The sequence below is a fragment of the Paroedura picta genome, chromosome 15 (assembly GCF_049243985.1).
Source record: "Paroedura picta isolate Pp20150507F chromosome 15, Ppicta_v3.0, whole genome shotgun sequence".
In the NCBI taxonomy this organism is placed as follows: Eukaryota; Metazoa; Chordata; class Lepidosauria; order Squamata; family Gekkonidae; genus Paroedura; species Paroedura picta.
In genome coordinates this window covers 22,196,652-22,216,007 of record NC_135383.1, presented here as the reverse complement: position 1 = coordinate 22,216,007, position 19,356 = coordinate 22,196,652, and the positions used below count along the sequence as shown (strand labels likewise).

At 50.0% G+C, this 19,356-nt stretch overlaps 1 protein-coding gene across 1 annotated transcript in view; it reads left to right on the top strand.

The window, feature by feature from the left end:
- PPM1D (protein phosphatase, Mg2+/Mn2+ dependent 1D) overlaps window positions 1-18,213 on the top strand; it is a 57,345-nt gene extending 39,132 nt beyond the window's left edge. The window contains exons 4-6 of the mRNA XM_077311809.1: window positions 6,859-7,049; window positions 10,041-10,283; window positions 16,678-18,213. Coding sequence (XP_077167924.1) covers window positions 6,859-7,049; window positions 10,041-10,283; window positions 16,678-17,232 — 989 coding nt within the window. The 3' untranslated portion in view covers window positions 17,233-18,213. The remainder of the gene's footprint in view (window positions 1-6,858; window positions 7,050-10,040; window positions 10,284-16,677) is intronic.
- The last annotated feature ends 1,143 nt before the right edge of the window (window positions 18,214-19,356 follow it).

Here is a 19,356-nt window from a genome sequence, read left to right as displayed (position 1 = left end):
GCTGTGGTGGCGCCGCCCCTCCTCACCGTGCCACTGGCCTCCTATGTGCCGCTTTGGTCATCACCGAGGTGGCCGAACCATGCCGAAGCGCATAACCCTACTCTCTAAAGCAGGGGTAGTGAAACTGCGGCCCTCCAGATGTCCATGGACTACAATTCCCACGAGCCCCTGCCAGCGAACGCTGGCAGGGGCTCGTGGGAATTGTAGTCCATGGACATCTGGAGGGCCGCAGTTTCACTACCCCTGCTCTAAAGCTACTGTTTACTCCCAGGGAATTGATCATGGGTGTCTGGAGTGCAATTATAATTCTGGAAGAGCTCCAGACCCCACCTTGGAGGTTTGGGAACCCTTTGTTGTTGTTGTTGTTGTCAGGTGCAAAGTCGTGTCCGACCCATCACGACCCCATGGACAATGATCCTCCAGGCCTTCCTGTCCTCTACCATTCCCTGGAGTCCATTTAAACTCACACCGGTTCAGTGACTCCATCCAGCTACCTCATTCTCTGTCGTCCCCTTCTTCTTTTGCCCTCAGTCACTCCCAGCATTAGGCTCTTCTCCAGGGAGTGTGCATATCGCCCCCCCAACCTTAGTTACATGTGATGTCTGAATGCAAGCACTATCTTTTCAGTAATTGTTCCCGTCTCTTCTGCTAGTCTCTTCTGCCACTTTGGTGCCGTGGTTGAGTGGCGGCTTCTAATCTGAATCTGGGTTTGATTCCCCGCTCCTCCACATACGTCCAGCGGAGTGACCTTGGGCTAGTCACAGCCCTGATAATGCTGTTCTCACAGAGCAGTAAAATCAGGGCTCTCTAAGCTTCGCTTACCTCACAGGGCATCTGTTGTGGGGAGAGTAAGTGAAGGCTGTTGTAAACTGCTTTGAGATCCTTTTGGGTAGTGAAAAGCGGGGTATAAAAACCAGCTTTAAGAATCATAGAGACGTGGAAGGGACCCTCAGGATCATCTAGTCCAACCCCCCTGCACTATTCAGGAACTCACAATGACCTGCCTACCCACAGTTGCCCCAATTTCATGCTTAAGTGATTCCCCACCACCACCAAAAATCTCCTGCCTGGCATGGAGAAAATTCACCTACCATTCTTCTTGGGGTGAACAAGAATAGTCTCCAGACTAATCATAGTATTTTTAGTAAACCTGAACAGGGTTTATTTACCCAAGTGGTCTTAGGGCCAGCGTAGGAATCTTGCGGCAAATTTGAGAGAGAGGCCTTGGCTGGGAGCGCCTGCTGATTGCAGAAAGCCTTGGCTATCTCTTGGATTGGCAGGTGAATCTTCCTTGGGCACTCTCATCTGTGAATGACGCTTCTTGAGATACAGGAGTGGGCCAACTTGCTTGTTTCTGTTTGCATACACTTGCCACTCTGATTCTTCTTGTGGGCAAAGAAGACGCATAGACACTCTCAGGGCAGAAAAGCTAGGGAGATATCCAGTGCTGAGCCTCTTGTGGCGCTGAGTGGTAAGGCAGCCGTCTGAAAGCTTTGCCCATGAGGCTGGGAGTTCGATCCCAGCAGCCGGCTCAAGGTTGACTCAGCCTTCCATCCTTCCAAGGTCGGTAAAATGAGGACCCAGCTTGCTGGGGGGTAAATGGTAATGACTGGGGAAGGCACTGGCAAACCACCCCGTATTGAGTCTGCCATGAAAACGATAGAGGGCGTCACCCCAAGGGTCAGACATGACTCGGTGCTTGCACAGGGGATACCTTTACCTTTATCCAGTGCTACTGCCCTGGTTAAAAGGCCTGGCATGGTGACTGTGTGGAGATCACATTAGTAGCAAGACATTTCTCAAGAGATATTTAATCCTCTAGGGCAGGGGTAGTCAAACTGCGGCCCTCCAGATGTCCATGGACTACAATTCCCATGAGCCCCCGCCAGCATTAGCTGGCAGGGGCTCATGGGAATTGTAGTCCATGGACATCTGGAGGGCCGCAGTTTGACTACCCCTGCTCTAGGGCTACGTGTATCCAGTGAGTATATGAAGAAATATTCACATTGCCTCAGAAGTCTGTTCATGTCCATTTTATGGTGTCCCTGATGATGCAGTCCAAAAAAACTGCAGGCTTTCGAAATGTCTTGCTTTCTGCAAGTTTTGACTTAGGAGAACCTCTTTATAATAGTGAGAGAGTCACAGGAGATGAGGCATCTGTGATTGAATCTCCAGCAGGTTTTCTCTTCTTTGTTATACGATGGACGAGGGTCACCCTTATTTGGACCACAGCTACGGAGACGGAGAGAGGCGGGCTGGAGTCTCTTCTTGCATGTTGTTTTCCCCACAATTTCCAGGCAAATAGCCTGTTTCTCCCTCTATGGGAAGAGATGGGGAAGATTAGTGTGGGAAGAAGAGATAAACCTCTCCGTGCCGTGGCCTAAATTATCTTCAGCTGCTATTTACCATGGAAAACCATGCTGGATGGTGGATCTTCCAGCTACTCCTCTGAGTGGGCCCTAAGCCAGCGACTTAAGAGGCTGAGTCACTGGTGAATTTGGCAGTCATTTTATTCTGTGTCCCTCTTTTTAATTTTTATTGTTCTGCTTTCCTGTCGAGTTACAGAAACCTGTTCGATTGGTAGGTGAAGTCAGGCTGGCACGTCTTGGGGTGGGGAAGGGCTAGCAAAGCTCAGGCTGTGTGCCCTGGCCCTGCACAATCCCAGCCGTTGTGTCATGAGGTGCTGCTCAAATGACAAACGGCTGCAGCTCGCTGGCCTCGATGGAGGAACCTCTTGTCAATATGCCTTTGTCATGGCTTGACAAATGAGGCTGCTTGGGAGAAATTTTTATTCCTTGGTGATTGAGCCTGCACACTGACTGAGGCAGAAGAAGCAGCCCAAGCTACTAGCCAGGGTGGTTGTAGTGGTCAGGCTGGAGCAGGGGTGGCCGAACTGGTCCATGCACTACAATTACCATGAGACCCTGCCAGCACCATGCTGGCAGGAGCTCACCGTAATTGTAGTCCTTGGGCATCTAAAAAGCCACAGTTCAGCCACCCCTGGCTAGAGCTTCGGACTAGGCCAGGGGAGAGCCAGGTTCAAGTAGCACCCACCCTCCCACCTCTTTGCATGATCTGCTGACTCCCATTCTACCTACAAGGGAGGAAAAGGAAGGCCAAGCCTCTACCTCAGGGGTAGTCAAACTGCGGCCCTCCAGATGTCCATGGACTACAATTCCCAGGAGCCCCTGCCAGCGAATGCTGGCAGGGGCTCCTGGGAATTGTAGTCCATGGACATCTGGAGGGCCGCAGTTTGACTACCCCTGCTCTACCTTCTTTGAGTAAAGGTGGCATAAAAAACCCCACATATTTCAGCATGTGATGTATTAGGGTTTTGAAAGATGGTATTCTATTGTTGATCGTCTGTGTCTTTGAAGAAGAAGAGTTGGTTCTTATATGTGCCACTTTTTCTCTACCCAGCAGAGTCTCAAAGTGGCTTACAGTCACCTTCCCTTTCCTCTCCACATAACAGACACCCTGGATGCAATGGGCCTTACTACTAGTAGAAGAATAAAAGTTGGTTTTTATACCCCGTTTTTCTCTACCCGAAGGAGTCTCAAAGTGGCTTACAGTCACCTTCCCTTCCTCTGCCCACAACAGATACCCTGTGAGGTTGTTGGGACTGAGAAAGCTGACAGAGTTGCTCTGTGAGAACAGCTCTAACAGGACTGTGACTGGCCCAAGGTCACCCAGCTGGCTGCACTCACCAAGCTGGTTCCCACGATCAGTTATTGCACACAACCAAAACATTCAAGCAAGAGCTCAAGGTCTCTCAGAAACAGAACAAAAGTCTTTTTTTTTTCTTGTTTGCATACATCCTCACGTGTAGGTTTTCCACTTTGTAGTCCTATAATTTGCAGGGCAAATACAAAGACAGAGCAGGGGCTGTACATTTTCAGGCTGCTGGCAGACAATTATCAGAATGGAAACCCTGAGATGAAAATGAAAACTTCCCGCATCCATCTAGTATAAAACATATTTTCACCGTCTTTCCCCCCTTAGCTGTTCAGGAAAAGAACAGTTTAAAAGACATTGAAAACAGGATAAAACCAGCCAACATGCATATAAAGCACACGGCTTTTAATTCATTTAGTGAACTGACTTCGGGACAGGGAAGGGGTGGTGATGGGCTAGCCTTCACCCTGCTGTCCTGGTTTCCTATACATAGATGCGTGTAATGGGGCCATTCCTCCGTAGACTTTTACCGCACTGGGATGTTCTCTGCTGCAGATGTTCTTGGGCACCCCGGAGTTGTTATTTTGCCAGGAGTGGCTTCCGTTTCCTTGTGCCTAATTGCTGGATGGGCAGGGGGTGAATCTCTCCTTAGGAGACTTGGCTTTTTAAGTAGAGTTTTTAATAGAAGTGTAGTGCTCTCTGCCTCTTTTGTTGGCTGCTGTGGCAGAGGTGAATTGGCTCTCGAAGGAAAGCCGGCCGGCCATGCTTAGCCACAGTGAAGTGGAGTAATTGATTTGAATTGCTGCTTGTTACGTTCTTGAAAACCCTGTTTGGTTTGATGGGGGCCGAGGAAGGCGGCCTAATGGCGAGATTTCTGTTCCAGAAAACAAAGGAACCGGGTTCTCTCCCCCCACCCTCCCACTCCTGGCAAAGATTGCAAAGTGCGTGCCGAGGGGAGGGCCGGCAAAATGCTTGCTTTGTTCAGGGCCTGGAAACTCAGAGGTTCAAGGTTTCTCATTCGAAGGTGGTTGCTGACTTTGCATCAGATGGGAAGTTTGTCTCGCTCTGGGTTTTTTTTTTGTAAGCCGCCTGGACAGACAGACTTAGCAGCGGTGCTGAGGAAATACTGTACCCCGGCCTTAAGGATAGATCCAAATGAGTAGCCGTGTGGATCTGAAGTAACACAATAAAATCAGAGTCCAGTGGCACCTTGAAGACCACAAAGATTGATTCAGGGCGTGAGCTTTTGAGGGCAAGCACTCTTCCTCAGACCTTACATCAGTGGTCCCCAACCTGCGGGCTGCGGCCCGGTGCCGGGCCGCGAAGGCCATGGCGCCGGGCCACGGCTCCCTCTCCCTGCCCCCCCGCAGTAAAAAACTTCCCAGGCTGCAAGCTTGCAGCCCGGGAAGCTTCTTACTGCGGGAGGGCGGGGAGAGGGAATCAGGGCCGCGCATGCGCGGGCCGTGCATCGCGCATGAGCCATGTGCGGCCGAAATCGCGCATGCGTGGCACTTTTGCGCATATGCAAAAGTGCCGCGCATGCGTGATTTCGGCCGCGCATGACGCATGCGCGCGGGCCGCAGGCGTGGCCCGCTGCCCTGCCAGTCCCCAGCCTCAGAAAGGTTGGGGACCGCTGCCTTACATGATAGGGAATATATGTAAGGAACTAGACCTAGGTTACCCCCCACCCACCCCGTTGGCTAGAACATCTGCTACTACCACGAGCCAACTTGGCCGGGAGTGGCAGGTTATAAATCAAATTATTATAATAATAAATATAATAATAATAAAACATACGTTGGGCCCTGTTTCTCTGTCTTGGCAGAGTTTTGGGGTGGGTGGGAGCTGGGACATTTTTTTTCGGTGCCATTTAGGTCCACAGTGGGAGGAATGCAGGGAATGACATTAAACAAGCGAGGGGCTGAAAATTCTGGATAGAGTTTGGCCCAGCAGTTCCTGCTACCTGGTGGCCTCCCTCCCCCCCAGCCCGCATTCAGACCTGCGTCCCCAGACCCGCAAGCTATTGTGGCAACGTCCCTGCCAAGCTCTACTAGTTTTTCATATATTGAAATGAAAAACAGCCTCTAAAACTCCAGCAGAGAAACATCTCTGTATTTCAGGCCAATGAAAAATAGCCACGATGGGTCGTTATATCGTTCCCGTACATCAGGGGTAGTCAAACTGCGGCCCTCCAGATGTTCATGGACTACAATTCCCATGAGCCCCTGCCAGCGAATGCTGGCAGGGGCTCCTGGGAATTGTAGTCCATGGACATCTGGAGGGCCGTAGTTTGAATACCCTTGCCTTACATAATGCTCCCAAAACTGGGCTTGTGTAAGAGATCCTCGATACCTTCCCCTGACTTGTTGAGCAGCGTAGACAAGATTTGTGTGTCGTTTTGTGGTCAAAACGACAGCGTCCCTTCTTGAGGGTCTTTGTCTTGGGGGGATTGCAACCCTTGCTATGAACTAATCCCTTTGTTTTTCATGTCTTTGCCATGGAGACCATTGAAATCCAGTCATTACCGTGGGGTAAAGCACCTCGATGCTGCTTGATTTGAATGAGGTTTTGCCAGCTTTGAGTGCTTCTGGCCTCTGCTTTGTCAGTATGGGATGTATTGTGCTTTGCGTGGAGCTTTTGGTTTTAAACAAATGTGAATGATTGGTTATGCTGGTCTTGTAAACAGACCTTTAGGGGATGAGAGTCTATCAGACAGGGTAGGTTTGGAAGAAGCAATCCATCCTGGGACAGAAGAAGAAGAAGAGTTGCTTTTTATATGCCGCTTTTCTCTACCCAAAGGAGTCTCAAAGCGGCTTACAATCACCTTTCCTTTCCCTCCTTAGAAATTGATCTCTGTAGTCTAGAGATGAGTTTTAATTCTGGGGGGGGGGATCGCCCAGGTCCCGAGTGGAGGCTAGCATCCCTGACTACAAAGTCCCTGATTCAAATCTCAGCCTCACCTTGACCTTAAGTCTTATTACACACACTGCACTGTCTTTAACTTGCAGCCCTCCCTCCCCACCATCTGGAGCATGGACCATTTTACATAAACTTTATAAGGCTTAGCAGGCAGACGCCGAAGGGACGGGATGTGAAACGTTTTGGGTAAGATGACAGTGTCTTTCTCCCCATTTAAATAAACCTCCTCTCCCTTCCCCTTTCCTCCTCCTTTTCTCAATCCAGGGGACCTGTGGAGCTACGACTTCTATAGTGGTGAGTTTGTGGTGTCCCCCGAGCCGGACACGAGCGTGCACACTCTAGACCCTCAGAAGCACAAGTATATCATCCTGGGCAGTGACGGACTATGGAACATGATCCCGCCTCAAGAAGCCGTTTCGATGTGCCAGGAACACGAGGAGAAGAAGTATTTTACGGTAGGCCTGGGCCTGTTCGAAACCATAGCAACGGATGGTCTACTTCCCCCTCCCTGGATACTCACGCCAGGACTCTTGGGTGGGCAGGGTGGCTGGGTCCCCTCTGGCCACTGGCTGGGGATGAGGTGGGTGGGTAGGATTGCCTCAGAGGGACGGACCAGAACCAATGGGATGAAATAAATTCAAAAGAAATTCCGTCTCAACATCCGGAAGAAGTTCCTGACAGTGAGAGCGGTTTCTCAGGGGAACAGGCTTCCTCGGGAGGTGGTGGGTTCTCCATCTTTGGAGATTTTTAAACAGAGGCTGGATCGCCATCTGACGGAGAGGCTGATTCTGTGATGGTTCTAGGCGGTGGCAGGTGACAGTGGATGAGCGATAGGGTTGTGAGTGTCCTGCATAGTGCAGGGGGTTGGACTAGATGACACAGGGGGTACCTTCCCACTCTATGATTCTATGGAACTCCTGGAGATTTGGAGATGGAGCCTGGGAAGGGCAGGGACTGCAGCTGGCACAATGCCATAGAGACCACTCTCCAAAGCATCCGTTTTCTTCAGGGGAACTGATTTCTAATGAACAAGTGGCATTCACTGCCGCAGGAAGTGGTGGTGGCTACAACCATAGACAGCTTCAAGAGAGGACGGGATCTAAAGATGGAACAGAGGCCCATTATTGGATCTTGGCCATGAGGTATAGAGGTAACAGTGTGTCGGCAGTGATGCTCTGTCTCCTTGGTGCTTGGGGAGGCCACAGTGGGAGGACTTCTGGAGTCCTGGCCCCATTGGTGGACCTCCATGATGTTTTTTGGCCACCGTGTGACCCAAAACGTTGGATCGGAGGGGCCATTGTCCTAATCCAGCTCCATGAGATCCCAGGTCCCACTTGGAGACTGACATCCCCATGGATGGATGTTAAAATAGATCAGAAGAATGTTTTCTCTTTCTTTCGCTCTCTTTTTAAAAATAAAAACAAGTTTCTAGTGTTTCCCCAAGAGACAGATTGGATTTTTTGAGTGGGGTACGACTGCCAGGAACAGCAGATGTACGTCTCTTTCCTGCATTATCCTGTTAACATCAGGCAAAAGAATTAAATAAGCTTGGGCTTTGTGGTTGAGTTTGTGATCTGCCACCTCCTTATGGGGGGGGGGGTCGGCCATTAGAAGTACTGTGGTTTCACATCATATGCCATTTTTTGAGGAGATATTAACAAGGTTAACAAGAAGTTCCTGACAGTTGGTTTCTCAGTGGAACAGGCTTCCTCGGGAGGTGGTGGGTTCTCCATATTTGGACACTTTTAAACAGAGGCTGGATAGCCATCTGACGGAGAGGCTGATTCTGTGAAGGTTCAAGGGGGTGGCAGGTTACAGGGGATGAGCGAGAGGGTTGTGAGTGTCCTGCATAGGGCAGGGGGTTGGACTAGATGACACAGGGGGTACCTTCCAACTCTACTATTCTATTATTCTAAGGAGACCTGAGGAAAGAGAGACTGGTGAATCATAGAGTTGGAAGGGACCTCCAAGGTCATCTAGTCCAACCCCCTGCAGAATGCAGGAAATTCACAACTACCTACCCACCCACAGTGTCCCCAATTCCATGCATTAAGAGTTGATCTTAATGTTGCTCTGCTTTGCAACATCTTGTTTCACCCTGTTAAGGATGGGTACTACCTATGCCAGGGCTTGTGGGCATAGAAACAGAAATAAGGGGATGGCCCATGAGAGCCATTATAGGGAGACTTCGCTCAACCATGGAAACTCAAGTGGATTACCCTGGGCCAGTCTTTGTCTGTTTTTTTTAAGAGAATAAAGCAAAAACAGTTTTTTTGTGAGGATAAAATGAATAAGAGAATGATGTTATAAGGTGCCTTGGAGCAAAGTGGCATATAAATACATCTGAACAAGAGAGAGAGAGCCTACTTTGTATACAGAAGGTCCCAGTCCCTGGTATCTCCATTTAAAGGATCTCAGGGGCTTGAAGAGACCCCTCCCTGCTTCTGGAAAGCTGCTGAGTCAGAGGCGATCGTACTAAGCTAGGTGATCCGTTTGTGACTTGATGGGGGTTGAGAGGTTCGTATGAGGTTCATATGTTGCAGAACCAGAGTGGTATTGTGGTTAAGAGGGGCAATCTCTAATCTGACGAGCCAGGTTTGATTCCCTGCTCCTCCTCTGCACGCAGCCAGCTGGGTGACCTTGGGCTTGTCACAGCCCTGATAGTACTGTTCTGACTGAGCAATTCTGTCAGAGCTCTCTCAGCCTCATCTACCTCATAGGATATCTGTTCTGGGGAGAGGAAGGGGAGGCGATTGGAAGCCACTCTGAGACTCCTTCAGGCAGTGAAAAGTGAGGTATAAAACCCAACTCTATGGAGAGGGGCTGCGGCTTAGAAGAAGAAGAGGAGGAGGAGTTGGTTCTTATATGCTGCTTTTCTCTACCTGAAGGAGGCTCAAAGTGGCTTACATTTGCCTTCCCTTTCCTCTCCCCACAAGAGACACCCTGTGAAGTGGGTGAGGCTGAGAGGGCCCTGATATTACTGAAGAAGAAGAAGAGTTGGTTCTTATATACCGCTTTTCTCTACCAGGAGGAATCTCAACGAGGCTTACAGTCTCCTTCCCTTTCCTCTCCTCCCAACAGACACCCTGTGAGGTGGGTGAGGCTGAGAGAGCCCTGATATCACTGCCCGGTCAGAACAGCTTTCTCAGTGCCTTGGCGAGCCCAAGGTCGCCCAGCTGGCTGCATGTGGGGGAGCGCAGAATTGAACCTGGTTTGCCAGATTAGAAGTCCGCACTCCTACCCACTCCACCAAACTGGCTCTTAGTCAGGACTTTGTTTGAATGTAGAAGTTTTCAGGTTCGGTCTTCGATATATCCAGGCCTGGAGGAACCAAATGTCCAGTGCCTAAGTCTCTGCCAACGTGTGGAGAATATCGCACTGACTATCCCAGTGTCCATGGCTTGTATTAAGGGAGCTTCCTGTGTCTCTTTCCCCTTCCCCAACAGGGAGAGCACCAGCAGTCCTTGGCCAAAATGCTGGTGAACAGGGCGCTGGGCCGATGGAGGCAGCGCATGCTCCGCGCAGACAACACCAGCGCCATCGTGATCAGCCTGTCTTCGGGGCGGAGCAGTCGGAGCGGTTCGGAGAGCGACGAGGAGCTCTGCTTCAACCTAGCGGACGGCCCAACCTACCACAGCCCGGAGACGTGGGTGACGATGCCTTCGCGGTGCTCTACTCCCCCCGTCAAGGTACACGACGCCCCGAACTTCAGGTCATGGCTCTGAAAGGGTCCCGCAGTATAAGCCAAGATCAGAAAGCTCAGATCCGTGGCAGATCTTTAACCCGAATGTGCAAGATTCTAAATGTTAGCATAACTCAAGCAGGTAGCCGTGCTGGTCTGAAGCAGCCCAACAAAACAAAATCAGAGTCCAGTGCCACTTTTAAGACCAACAAAGATTGATTCAAGGCGGGAGGTTTGGAGGGCAAGCACTCGAAAGCTCCCGCCTTGAATCAATCTTTGTTGGTCTTAAAGGTGCCACATAACTCATAGTCTCGCAGTAGAGATTCCCAAACTTCTTGGTGCCTGCAGGTGGCATTCCGAAGTGGTGGGTGGAGCCACACACTGGCTGCTTTTGTTTATCATCAGTCGCACGGTGGAGATCTTTGTGCACAGCCTTTTAAAATACATGCACAGCCAGTCTAACGTCCAGTGGCCAATCAGAACCCTGGCTGGGCCAAAGCCCCACCTGGCTTTCTTCTCTCTATAAAAACATTTGGCAGGAAACAGGAAAGGTGTGGGAGGGTGTCATGGAGCCCACAGGCCCAATGTTGGGTATCCCAGCCTTGAGTGATAAACATTAATCTGAAGCTTCCATTGGCTGTGATATTTTACTGATAGACAGGTGTGCTGCTCTATGCCAACTTCTCTATGGTGCAAACTTAATTTGCTGGCATTGGCAGTTAGAATGACAGCCAGGTTCTGTGCAGTGTCAGAGCAGGTGGGACTGCATTAGGATTGAACTCACTCTATTTTTAATTTGGGACAAGGCCTGAAGGGCCACTGGTATCTGCTGACGTCTGCTTGAACCGAGGGAGAGGGGCTTCTCTCCAGTTTGGACAACTGTGCAGGCTCAGGACAGAGACCCTCTCTTATGATGTCCCTCGCTCCATTCCAAAGGGCTCTTTGACTCAGCTTTCCCCCCTCCACATCCTTGTAAGCAATGGAGGGTTGGACAGATTTCTCCCTCTTGCACCTTTTGGCTGCCTGTTTTCCTCTTATGTATTTTGGCTGCCTGTTGGCTGGTTTGCATGTAGAAATGAGGACATCTGAGCTCAGTAGAGAGTGGAAGAGCCCTTTGCCTTGCTCCTTCGTCTAGTACAGGAGAAGATGGCGGAAGTTCATAATGGGTGGGGGATCTTTCAGTATGATGAGAAATGCTTCCTAGTTGCATGAGCACTTTGATAATGCAGCCAATCAGCAGGGTTGGGAGTGAGCTAAACCCTTGTTGGTAGCAGAGACTGGAGTCAAACTTTGTTGAATGGCCACCTGGCAGGGCTGGTCTTGCTTTGGGCTTCCTCCATTAGATAGTGATGGGGCTGTATTAGAAGGTCCATTCCAACTCTGTGGCTTGAAATGAACACATAACATGTTGTGTGAATGTGCGTCCTTTTAAGGAACGCAAAAGAAGCAGGTGGCATGATAGCTGATGAGGAGCATGCAGCGCATTGGCATGCCCCTCTTCCATTTCACTTGTGAAGCTGATAGGAAGTTGAGCTGGCACCACAAATGAGGACTCTCAATCTGCCTTATGGCTATGCTGGGAGATTGCCTGATGGGACCTGGATTTTGGCCACTGTGTGACACCAAGCGTTGGGACTGGGTGGGCCGTCAGCCTGATCCAGCATGGCTTCTCTTACATTCTTGTGTTCTTCCAACTGTCCTCAGTTTTCAGCTGACAGGGGAAGCTGTCTGAATAGTCGCTGTGAATTTTGAATTGCATGGTTTCCTAGCCATAACTCTGCCCTTTTTGGGAGCCAGTAAGGAGAGAGAAAGAGCCTGTTGTGGCCCAGGGTGGTAAGCGGCAGAAATGCTGTCTGAAAGCTCTGCCCATGAGGCTGGGAGTTCGATCCCAGCAGCTGGCTCAGGGTTGACTCAGCCTTCCATCCTTCCGAGGTCGGTAAAACGAGTACCCAGCTTGCTGGGGGGTAAACGGAAATGACTGGGGAAGGCACTGGCAAACCACCCCATATTGAGTCTGCCATGAAAATGCTGGAGGGCGTCACCCCAAGGGTCAGACATGACTCGGTGCTTGCACAGGGGATACCTTTACCTTAAGGAGAGAGAACCCGGACCCACAGGAGGCCACAGTGGTGGAGGTGTTTTCAGTAGCCTGCTTGCCTGCAGTGTAATGCCTTTCCGCCCCCCCTGCTCGCCTGTAGAAGATCCTTAACTCATGCCAGGGGACCATGAAAGTGGTGATTTCCAAGCTGTCGAAAAGGCTGTCGTTGTTATCATTGTTTTAAACGGTGGCATTTTAATAGTTTCAGATCCTCATGCCTCAACTTCCATCATCTCTCCCACATTTCTACCATCATCATTTCCACTGTCTTAAGAAAAGACTGGACAGCACCCTCAGGCCTGCGTCTCCCCACTCCTTTTGTTCCTGTCAGGACTTTGGCCCACTTCTTGTCCTTTTGGGAGCCCTTTGTGCTGCCTGGCGACGGCGGGGGAGGGGGGGGAGAGGACAGCGCTGAGTGGGTTGGAGATTCCTGCGACGGCCTCTGGCTCTGAACAGCTCTATTGCATTGATGTTCCCGGGAGTCTTTGGATAGCTGCCCTCTTGGCAAAGCAAGATGGAAAAACCAAGATTTGGATGAGCGTGCTTGTTGCTCTCGATCCAAATGTCGCGAATAAAAGAGGAAAGGTGAGCACGCTCTCTTCCTTTGTTCTCTGTATGAGCGTGCACATCAGAGTTTTTTGAGCAGTGGCATGGATATCTCTCTGACCAGCCTAAATGCGCACCATGAGGAATCGGAGATTAGTAACGGGATAGATCCGTTTTGGGGATCCCTTTGGTCTTAGGCTTTCCACAGTTTCTTTCGGGAGGGAAGAGAAGGCTGTATTGGGTGCAGGGGTGGCCAAACTGTGGCTCTCCAGATGCCCAGGGACTACAATTCCCATGAGCCCCTGGCAGGGGCTCATGGGAATTGTAGTCCACGGGCATCTGGAGAGGCACAGTTTGGCCACCCCTATGTTGTACCCGATTAGGACCACAGAGACCCTAGTTCAGATTCCCATTCAGCCCTGATACTGACTAGCCCAACTTGGGCCAGTCCTTTCTCGGCCTACTCTGCCTTAAAGGGTTGTTGTGGTTTTAAAATTTGGGAGGGAGAACATTGTACAGTGCCTTGGAGGAAGAGTGGGATAAAAATGGAACAGGCAGATTATTTTCACAAGTATTTCAGAGATATTTGTCACCTGCTGCCGCTGCCAGGTCTTTCACTTTCTGGGGGTGTAGGGCTAAAAATACCCTGACCTGGGTACCCCAGGCCAGTTCCATCTCTCCGGATCTTCGGCAGTAAGCAGGGTCGGCACTATTTGGAAAGGAGACCGGCCAGGAATATCAGGGTTGTGACACGGAGGCAGGTAATGGCAGACCTCCTCTGAGTGTTTCTTGCCTTGAAAACCCCACAGGATTGGCCATGATCATAGACTAATAGAGTTGGAAGGGACTTCATGGGTCATCTAGTCCAACCCCCTGCACTATGCAGGACACTCACATCCCTATCGCTCATCCACTGTCACTTGCCACCCCCTTGACCCTTCATAGAATCAGTCTCTTCATCAGATGGCTATTTGGCCTCGGCTTAAAAATCTCCAAAGATGGAGAACCTACCACCTCCTGAAGAAGCCTGTTCCACTGAGAAACCACTCTGACTGTCAGGATCTTCTTCCGGATGTTGAGACGGAATTTCTTTTGAATTAATTTCATCCCATTGGTTCTGGTCCGTCCCTCCGGGGCAAGAGAGAACAACTCTGCTCCATCCTCTACATGGCAGCCTTTTAACGGCAGCGCTAAATGCAATGCTAAATGCCCACGCAGGGTGTTTGGACAAGGGCCGGCGTGGCTTTGCCCTTGCGGTAGCTTCTGTGATACCAGCCGCTGCTCTGAGTAACTCGGTGCCCTCTGTCCTCAACAGAGAACCCGCCTGGGTAGAAGGAAAGGCAAGCGGGCTCAAGGCAAGATGTGGGGCAGAAGGAGGTGGGGCCCTGGATCGCTCCCAGTAACGATCCAGGGGCCCTTAAAGAAACCTGGATGACTGGACACAGATGAGAATAAATATAGTAGTCTGATAGCCCGTTTGGGCCCATGTGTTGTTTTTTTCTTGGGGGGGTGGTGATGGTGGTGATTTTGGGCCTCCTCCTCCTGGAAGGACGACAGATAAGTGCATAGAGCATTTATCAAGGATACTATGATAGCAGGGCCCGTTTCAGCTTGTAAATTTAAAAAAAAATTCATTTTCTAACATTTTGTCATACTCGAGTGTGACCAAGGAACCAGAGCAAAGCTCAGCAAGTGAATGTGTGTGTGTGTGTGTGTGTGTGTGTGTGGATGTGGATGTTGATGTAGTTCTCATTTTCTTGTAGCCAGGGTGGTTGTGATCACAGAGCAAGTACATCCCCCCCCCCCCCCCCGTGATGGGTATATGTATACCCAACCACACCTTCCTGGATCACTGTCCAGGAACTGAAGCTAACCATGATATTCCATATGAAGTGGCCCGCCTCTGTTGGTGGGGACCCCACAGACTGGTCATGAATCCTGGGACTAGGGAGAGGCCCTTTTGGACACTGGGTGCCCATAATCTCTTCTCTGCTCCCATTCCCTTTTCCCCCCTGCCACCATTCACAGCCAACTTTCTCCCTCCTCAGCTGTCTTGACCACTCTTGACTCTCAGTTCTACCTTCCCCTTTTCTCCCCCAACACATTGGAGGGAGCAAAGAGTGACACTCATGCCTTTTTAAACTTCATTTAAATAAATTAATTTTGACCCCCAAAGCAGGTTATATCATTCCACTGTATCCTCACAACAACCCTGTAAGTTAGGTTAGGCTGAGAGAAGCCAGGATTTGAACCTGGGTCTTCCAGGCAGCCGTCTGGCACTCTTAACCACTATACTATGCTGGCTCTCAGTGCCAGCAATGTCAGTGTCATGATGTCAGCAGCACAGGAAAGGAATGCTGTGTTGCCTGTGGATGCTTAGAGATGACAGATTATATTTCTGTGCTGCCGCTTCATTAGTCTGGGCCATGCTCACCCTACTTTGAAATGACTCACAACTGTCTAGTAATCAAATAGGGACCCATCGTAGTAACCACACAAATAATCTGGGACAAGGATCCCCAATCTTTTGGCACACGGGGGCCGCATTAGCATTTCCAGTGCCTAAAGAGGGCCACATCTTAAACCAAAAATGTAAAAAAATTATTAACCTACTGAGGGCGATAGCAGCAGACAAGCAGGTTGGAGGGCCGCTTAGAAAGAGGTTGGGGGCCACATGCGGCCCACAGGTCTCTGGTTGGGGACCCCTGATCTAGAACAGCAGGCACCAAAATGAGTAATAGAGAAAAGAAACAGATAAAATGAGGCTGGGGAAACAATCAGCTGCCAGCTTGCTAAGTTCTTGGCCAAGTGCGGGGAGAGGGAAAGGATGTTCCACTGCTAGGGGGCTACCACCAAAAGGCCCTGCCCTTCATGGCTGCCAATCTGACCTCTGAAGGCAGGACAATGTGAAATGGCCTGGATGGCCAATGTTGTGCTTGGACAGGAATGGCTGTTGCACCGTTCTCTTGTGTTCCTCTTCCACTCCCCACTTCCTCCAGGCCTGTTTTCTGTTGGGAAGGTGGAGACCAGTCCTTTGGTTTGGCTATGGACCGTAAAAAGTGCCAGGCATGCTGATCTTTATTGGCATTCTTTACTGCCACTTTTAACTTTTCTCCCCCTACGCTTAGTTTCTTAGGCCTGCCTTTTCCTCGGTGTTGCAGGCATACTCAGCTGTGGGTGTTGTGCTTTTGAGTGTGCAAGGTTTGTCTCAATCCATCGAACAACAGCAGAAAAGTCAGTGACTTACCTGGTGCTTTCGATTGATTGCATGTTGGCCCACTGGGACATTGTCAGACCAGAAGGTTAGGAACCAACATTCTGAGAGCAAGAGGACTGGATTCCACAAGCTCACAGCTACCTGAATAAAATCATATGAAGACACGGTGTTTGCTCAATGTTAGCAGAGATGGTAGGACCTGGATACCAGGGCTAGATGTGATATCCGTTGCAATGCAAGGTAATAATGTAAGAACAGGGTACGATCAACTCAAAGGTCCCTCCGATATTCTCCAGGTGGTCAGCCAGGTGTTTCCTGGAGGTATCGGCACTCCCGTTTTGTCCCCAGCACCTGGGATCCTTTCCACTGAAGGCTGGAGCTTTTACTGAACTTTTAGGGCTAGTAGCCATTTGTAGGTTTTGTGCAGAACTCTTGATACAATAGTATGGAGGCAAGTGAGAATCATTCTCTTACAATGATGTAAATAAACTGAGTGACCACATTTGCACATCAGTGATTTTCTCCTTTTAATTCCACCAGGTCTTGGAAGATGATTTGTGGCCGCGCCTGAACTCTCCAGAGGCGGTTCCTTCGCTTACGTGTCCCAGCAGCGCGTTCAGTAAGCCCTCTGAGATGCCCAATGAGATTGTCACGAGCAACCTGCCCTTGCCGGTAATGTCTCCCAGAGATGTTGGTCCGCAGGAAGAAAAGAACAGCAAAGCACTTGGATTGAGGGTACGAGAATCGCATGGTAAAAGCCCGCCAGGCACCCTCTCCCCATCCAATTCTGGGAACACTGGCACAGACCCAAAGGCCCTCCGTATGCCTCCGGGAGATGCAGCCAAAGCCCAGGAGTCGGAGAGGATGCCAACCGCGAGCTTCAAAAGGACACTGGAAGAATCCAATTCAGGACCGGCCGTCAAGAAGCCGAGACGAGGCCTAACCCGGAATATCGGGCCCCAGCCTGAAAGCTTGTCCTCCACATCCCAGCACAAAAACTCCAGCAAGCTCGTAATGCGCCGTAGCCTGCGAGGACAAAAGAAACTCGGGACGTCATTGTTCCAGCAGCCTCGGAAAGCCCTCTGCGTTTGCTGAAGGGTGTCTGCAGCGATGCAGTTCACCCCTGGCCAGTTTGAAGTTGGTGCAGATATTTGAAACTCTGCATTTCCCCCCCCCCCTCTTTTTAAAAAAAAGTAGAAAAGATTTCCCTTCCCCTCTTGGGTTTTCAGACAGCTTTACCTCTGCCCTTGTACTCGCCTGTAATATAACTGTGAATTTTGTAGACGGTATTAGGAGTCGCTGTAAAAATGTGTGTAAATTTATATTCCTTCCTACACAGGTAGGCTCTATTCGCTTTCCTTCTTCGTTTCCCAATCGAACTCTTGTTTTGCATAATCATTACAAACAGGGCTAAAACTTAGGGGGAGGGGAGATAATTTGCTTTGAATTATACCTTTTCTGTTTGTGGGGGAAGGGTAGGTTAATTTAGTACAAAGTCTTGAATTTGTATAAGCTTCTTGTGACAACTTCACAGCCTTTTTAAAAAAAAAAAGTAAATTATTAAAACAGAATGGAAGATATGTATTTTCGTAGTACTTAATACGTTCTGCTTGGCAAGTGTGTCTTTTTAGAGAATATAACGCTAGGTCTATTTCTTAGCTTTTAGATTTCTCTATTCGGAAACGGAACGGGAAGAGACGTTGGGTTGTCCTGACACAACTCAATGGGGGTTCCTGTATTTTAATGACGATACTATGCAGTACTTATTTTTGGTTGTAATTTTTTGTTTGTTTTGTAAAGATGGAGGGCCAATATTGTAGCCCCCACCAAAAAGATTCCCGCCATGAATTCACGGCTCCTGGGAGCTGCCTTTGGAAATGTTCTTCAGCTACGCATCTGGAAATCCTACACATTCCTTTAATACGAGCATGAGGGATTTTAATAGTTCAACAATGGGTGGTGCTGTTGATGGTGCTTTTTCCACCACAAGTTCTTAAGTTATTGGGATGGTTTTATAGTTTTCATTGCGTATGTGGACCATGTGTACTTATAATATAATAAAACTAGCCAAAAACTTGCTGTGGTGTCTTTCTGTATGCGCTTAAAATAAACAAACACCTTAAGCAATACAGCCTTGGTGTCGTGGTTAGGAGTGTGGACCTCATCTGGCAAGCCAGGTTCGATTCTGCACTCCCCCCCCATGCAGCCAGCTGGGTGACCTTGGGCTGGCCACAGCTCTGATAAAACTGTTCTGACCGAGCAAGAATATCAGGGCTCTCTCAGCCTCACCTCCCTCACAGGGTGTCTGTGGTGGGGAGAGGAAAGGGAAGGCGACTGTAAGCTGTGCTGAGACTCCTTCGGGTAGAGAAAAGCGGCATATAAGAACTAACTGTTCTTCTTCTTCAGTAATACCAGGGCTCTCTCAGCCCCACCTCCCTCACAAGGGTGTCTGGGACCAGTCTGTGGATCAGTTGGTACTGGGCTGCAGCTCCTCCTCGTCCTCCTCCCCTGCTGCTGCCTCGGGCGCTGGCCTGCCACTCTGTCACTGGCTCACCTTTGGCGCTCTCCAGCGGCCGCCATGGCTGGGGCTCCCCCTCGGCGTGGCACTGCGCAGTTGCTGCTGGCAGCGCCCGACAGTGGGCGGCAGGAAGTCAGGGGTGCCGGTGGGAAAGCAAGCGGAGCAGGGGCTCAGGAGGTGGTGGCGAACGCTGGCAGGGGTTCATGGGAATTGATGTCCATGGACATCTGGAGGGCTGCAGTTTGACTACCCCTGCTCTAAACTGAGAGTTCGGCATATATGGAACACGATTCTCCCTTTGTTGGGTCATCTGGCAGTTTCTCCCTAGCCTGTTCTCTTTACACAAGTGTTCCTGTGCAGCTTTTGGGCAGCGTTTGCCAGTAGTCGAATATTTTTGCGAAGCCACCAAATGTGCAGGCAGGCAGGCAGGCAGCCATCTGTCATGAGATCATCAAACCACAGAAGGTTGTTCCTCAACAACATGATTTTGGGACTACACTAATTTAGTTTGGGAACAAACAAATGCTCCCAGCCACTTTGTGCTATTATCCCAACCACATTTTAAAAACAGAGCTTTTGTGTTAGCGGACAGTGTTTCACCAGCTGTGAACTGCACAACCTGGTTGCATGCGAGGTACGTCCTTTATCCCTTAGTGCAGGGGTAGTCAAACTGCGGCCCTCCAGATGTCCATGGACTACAA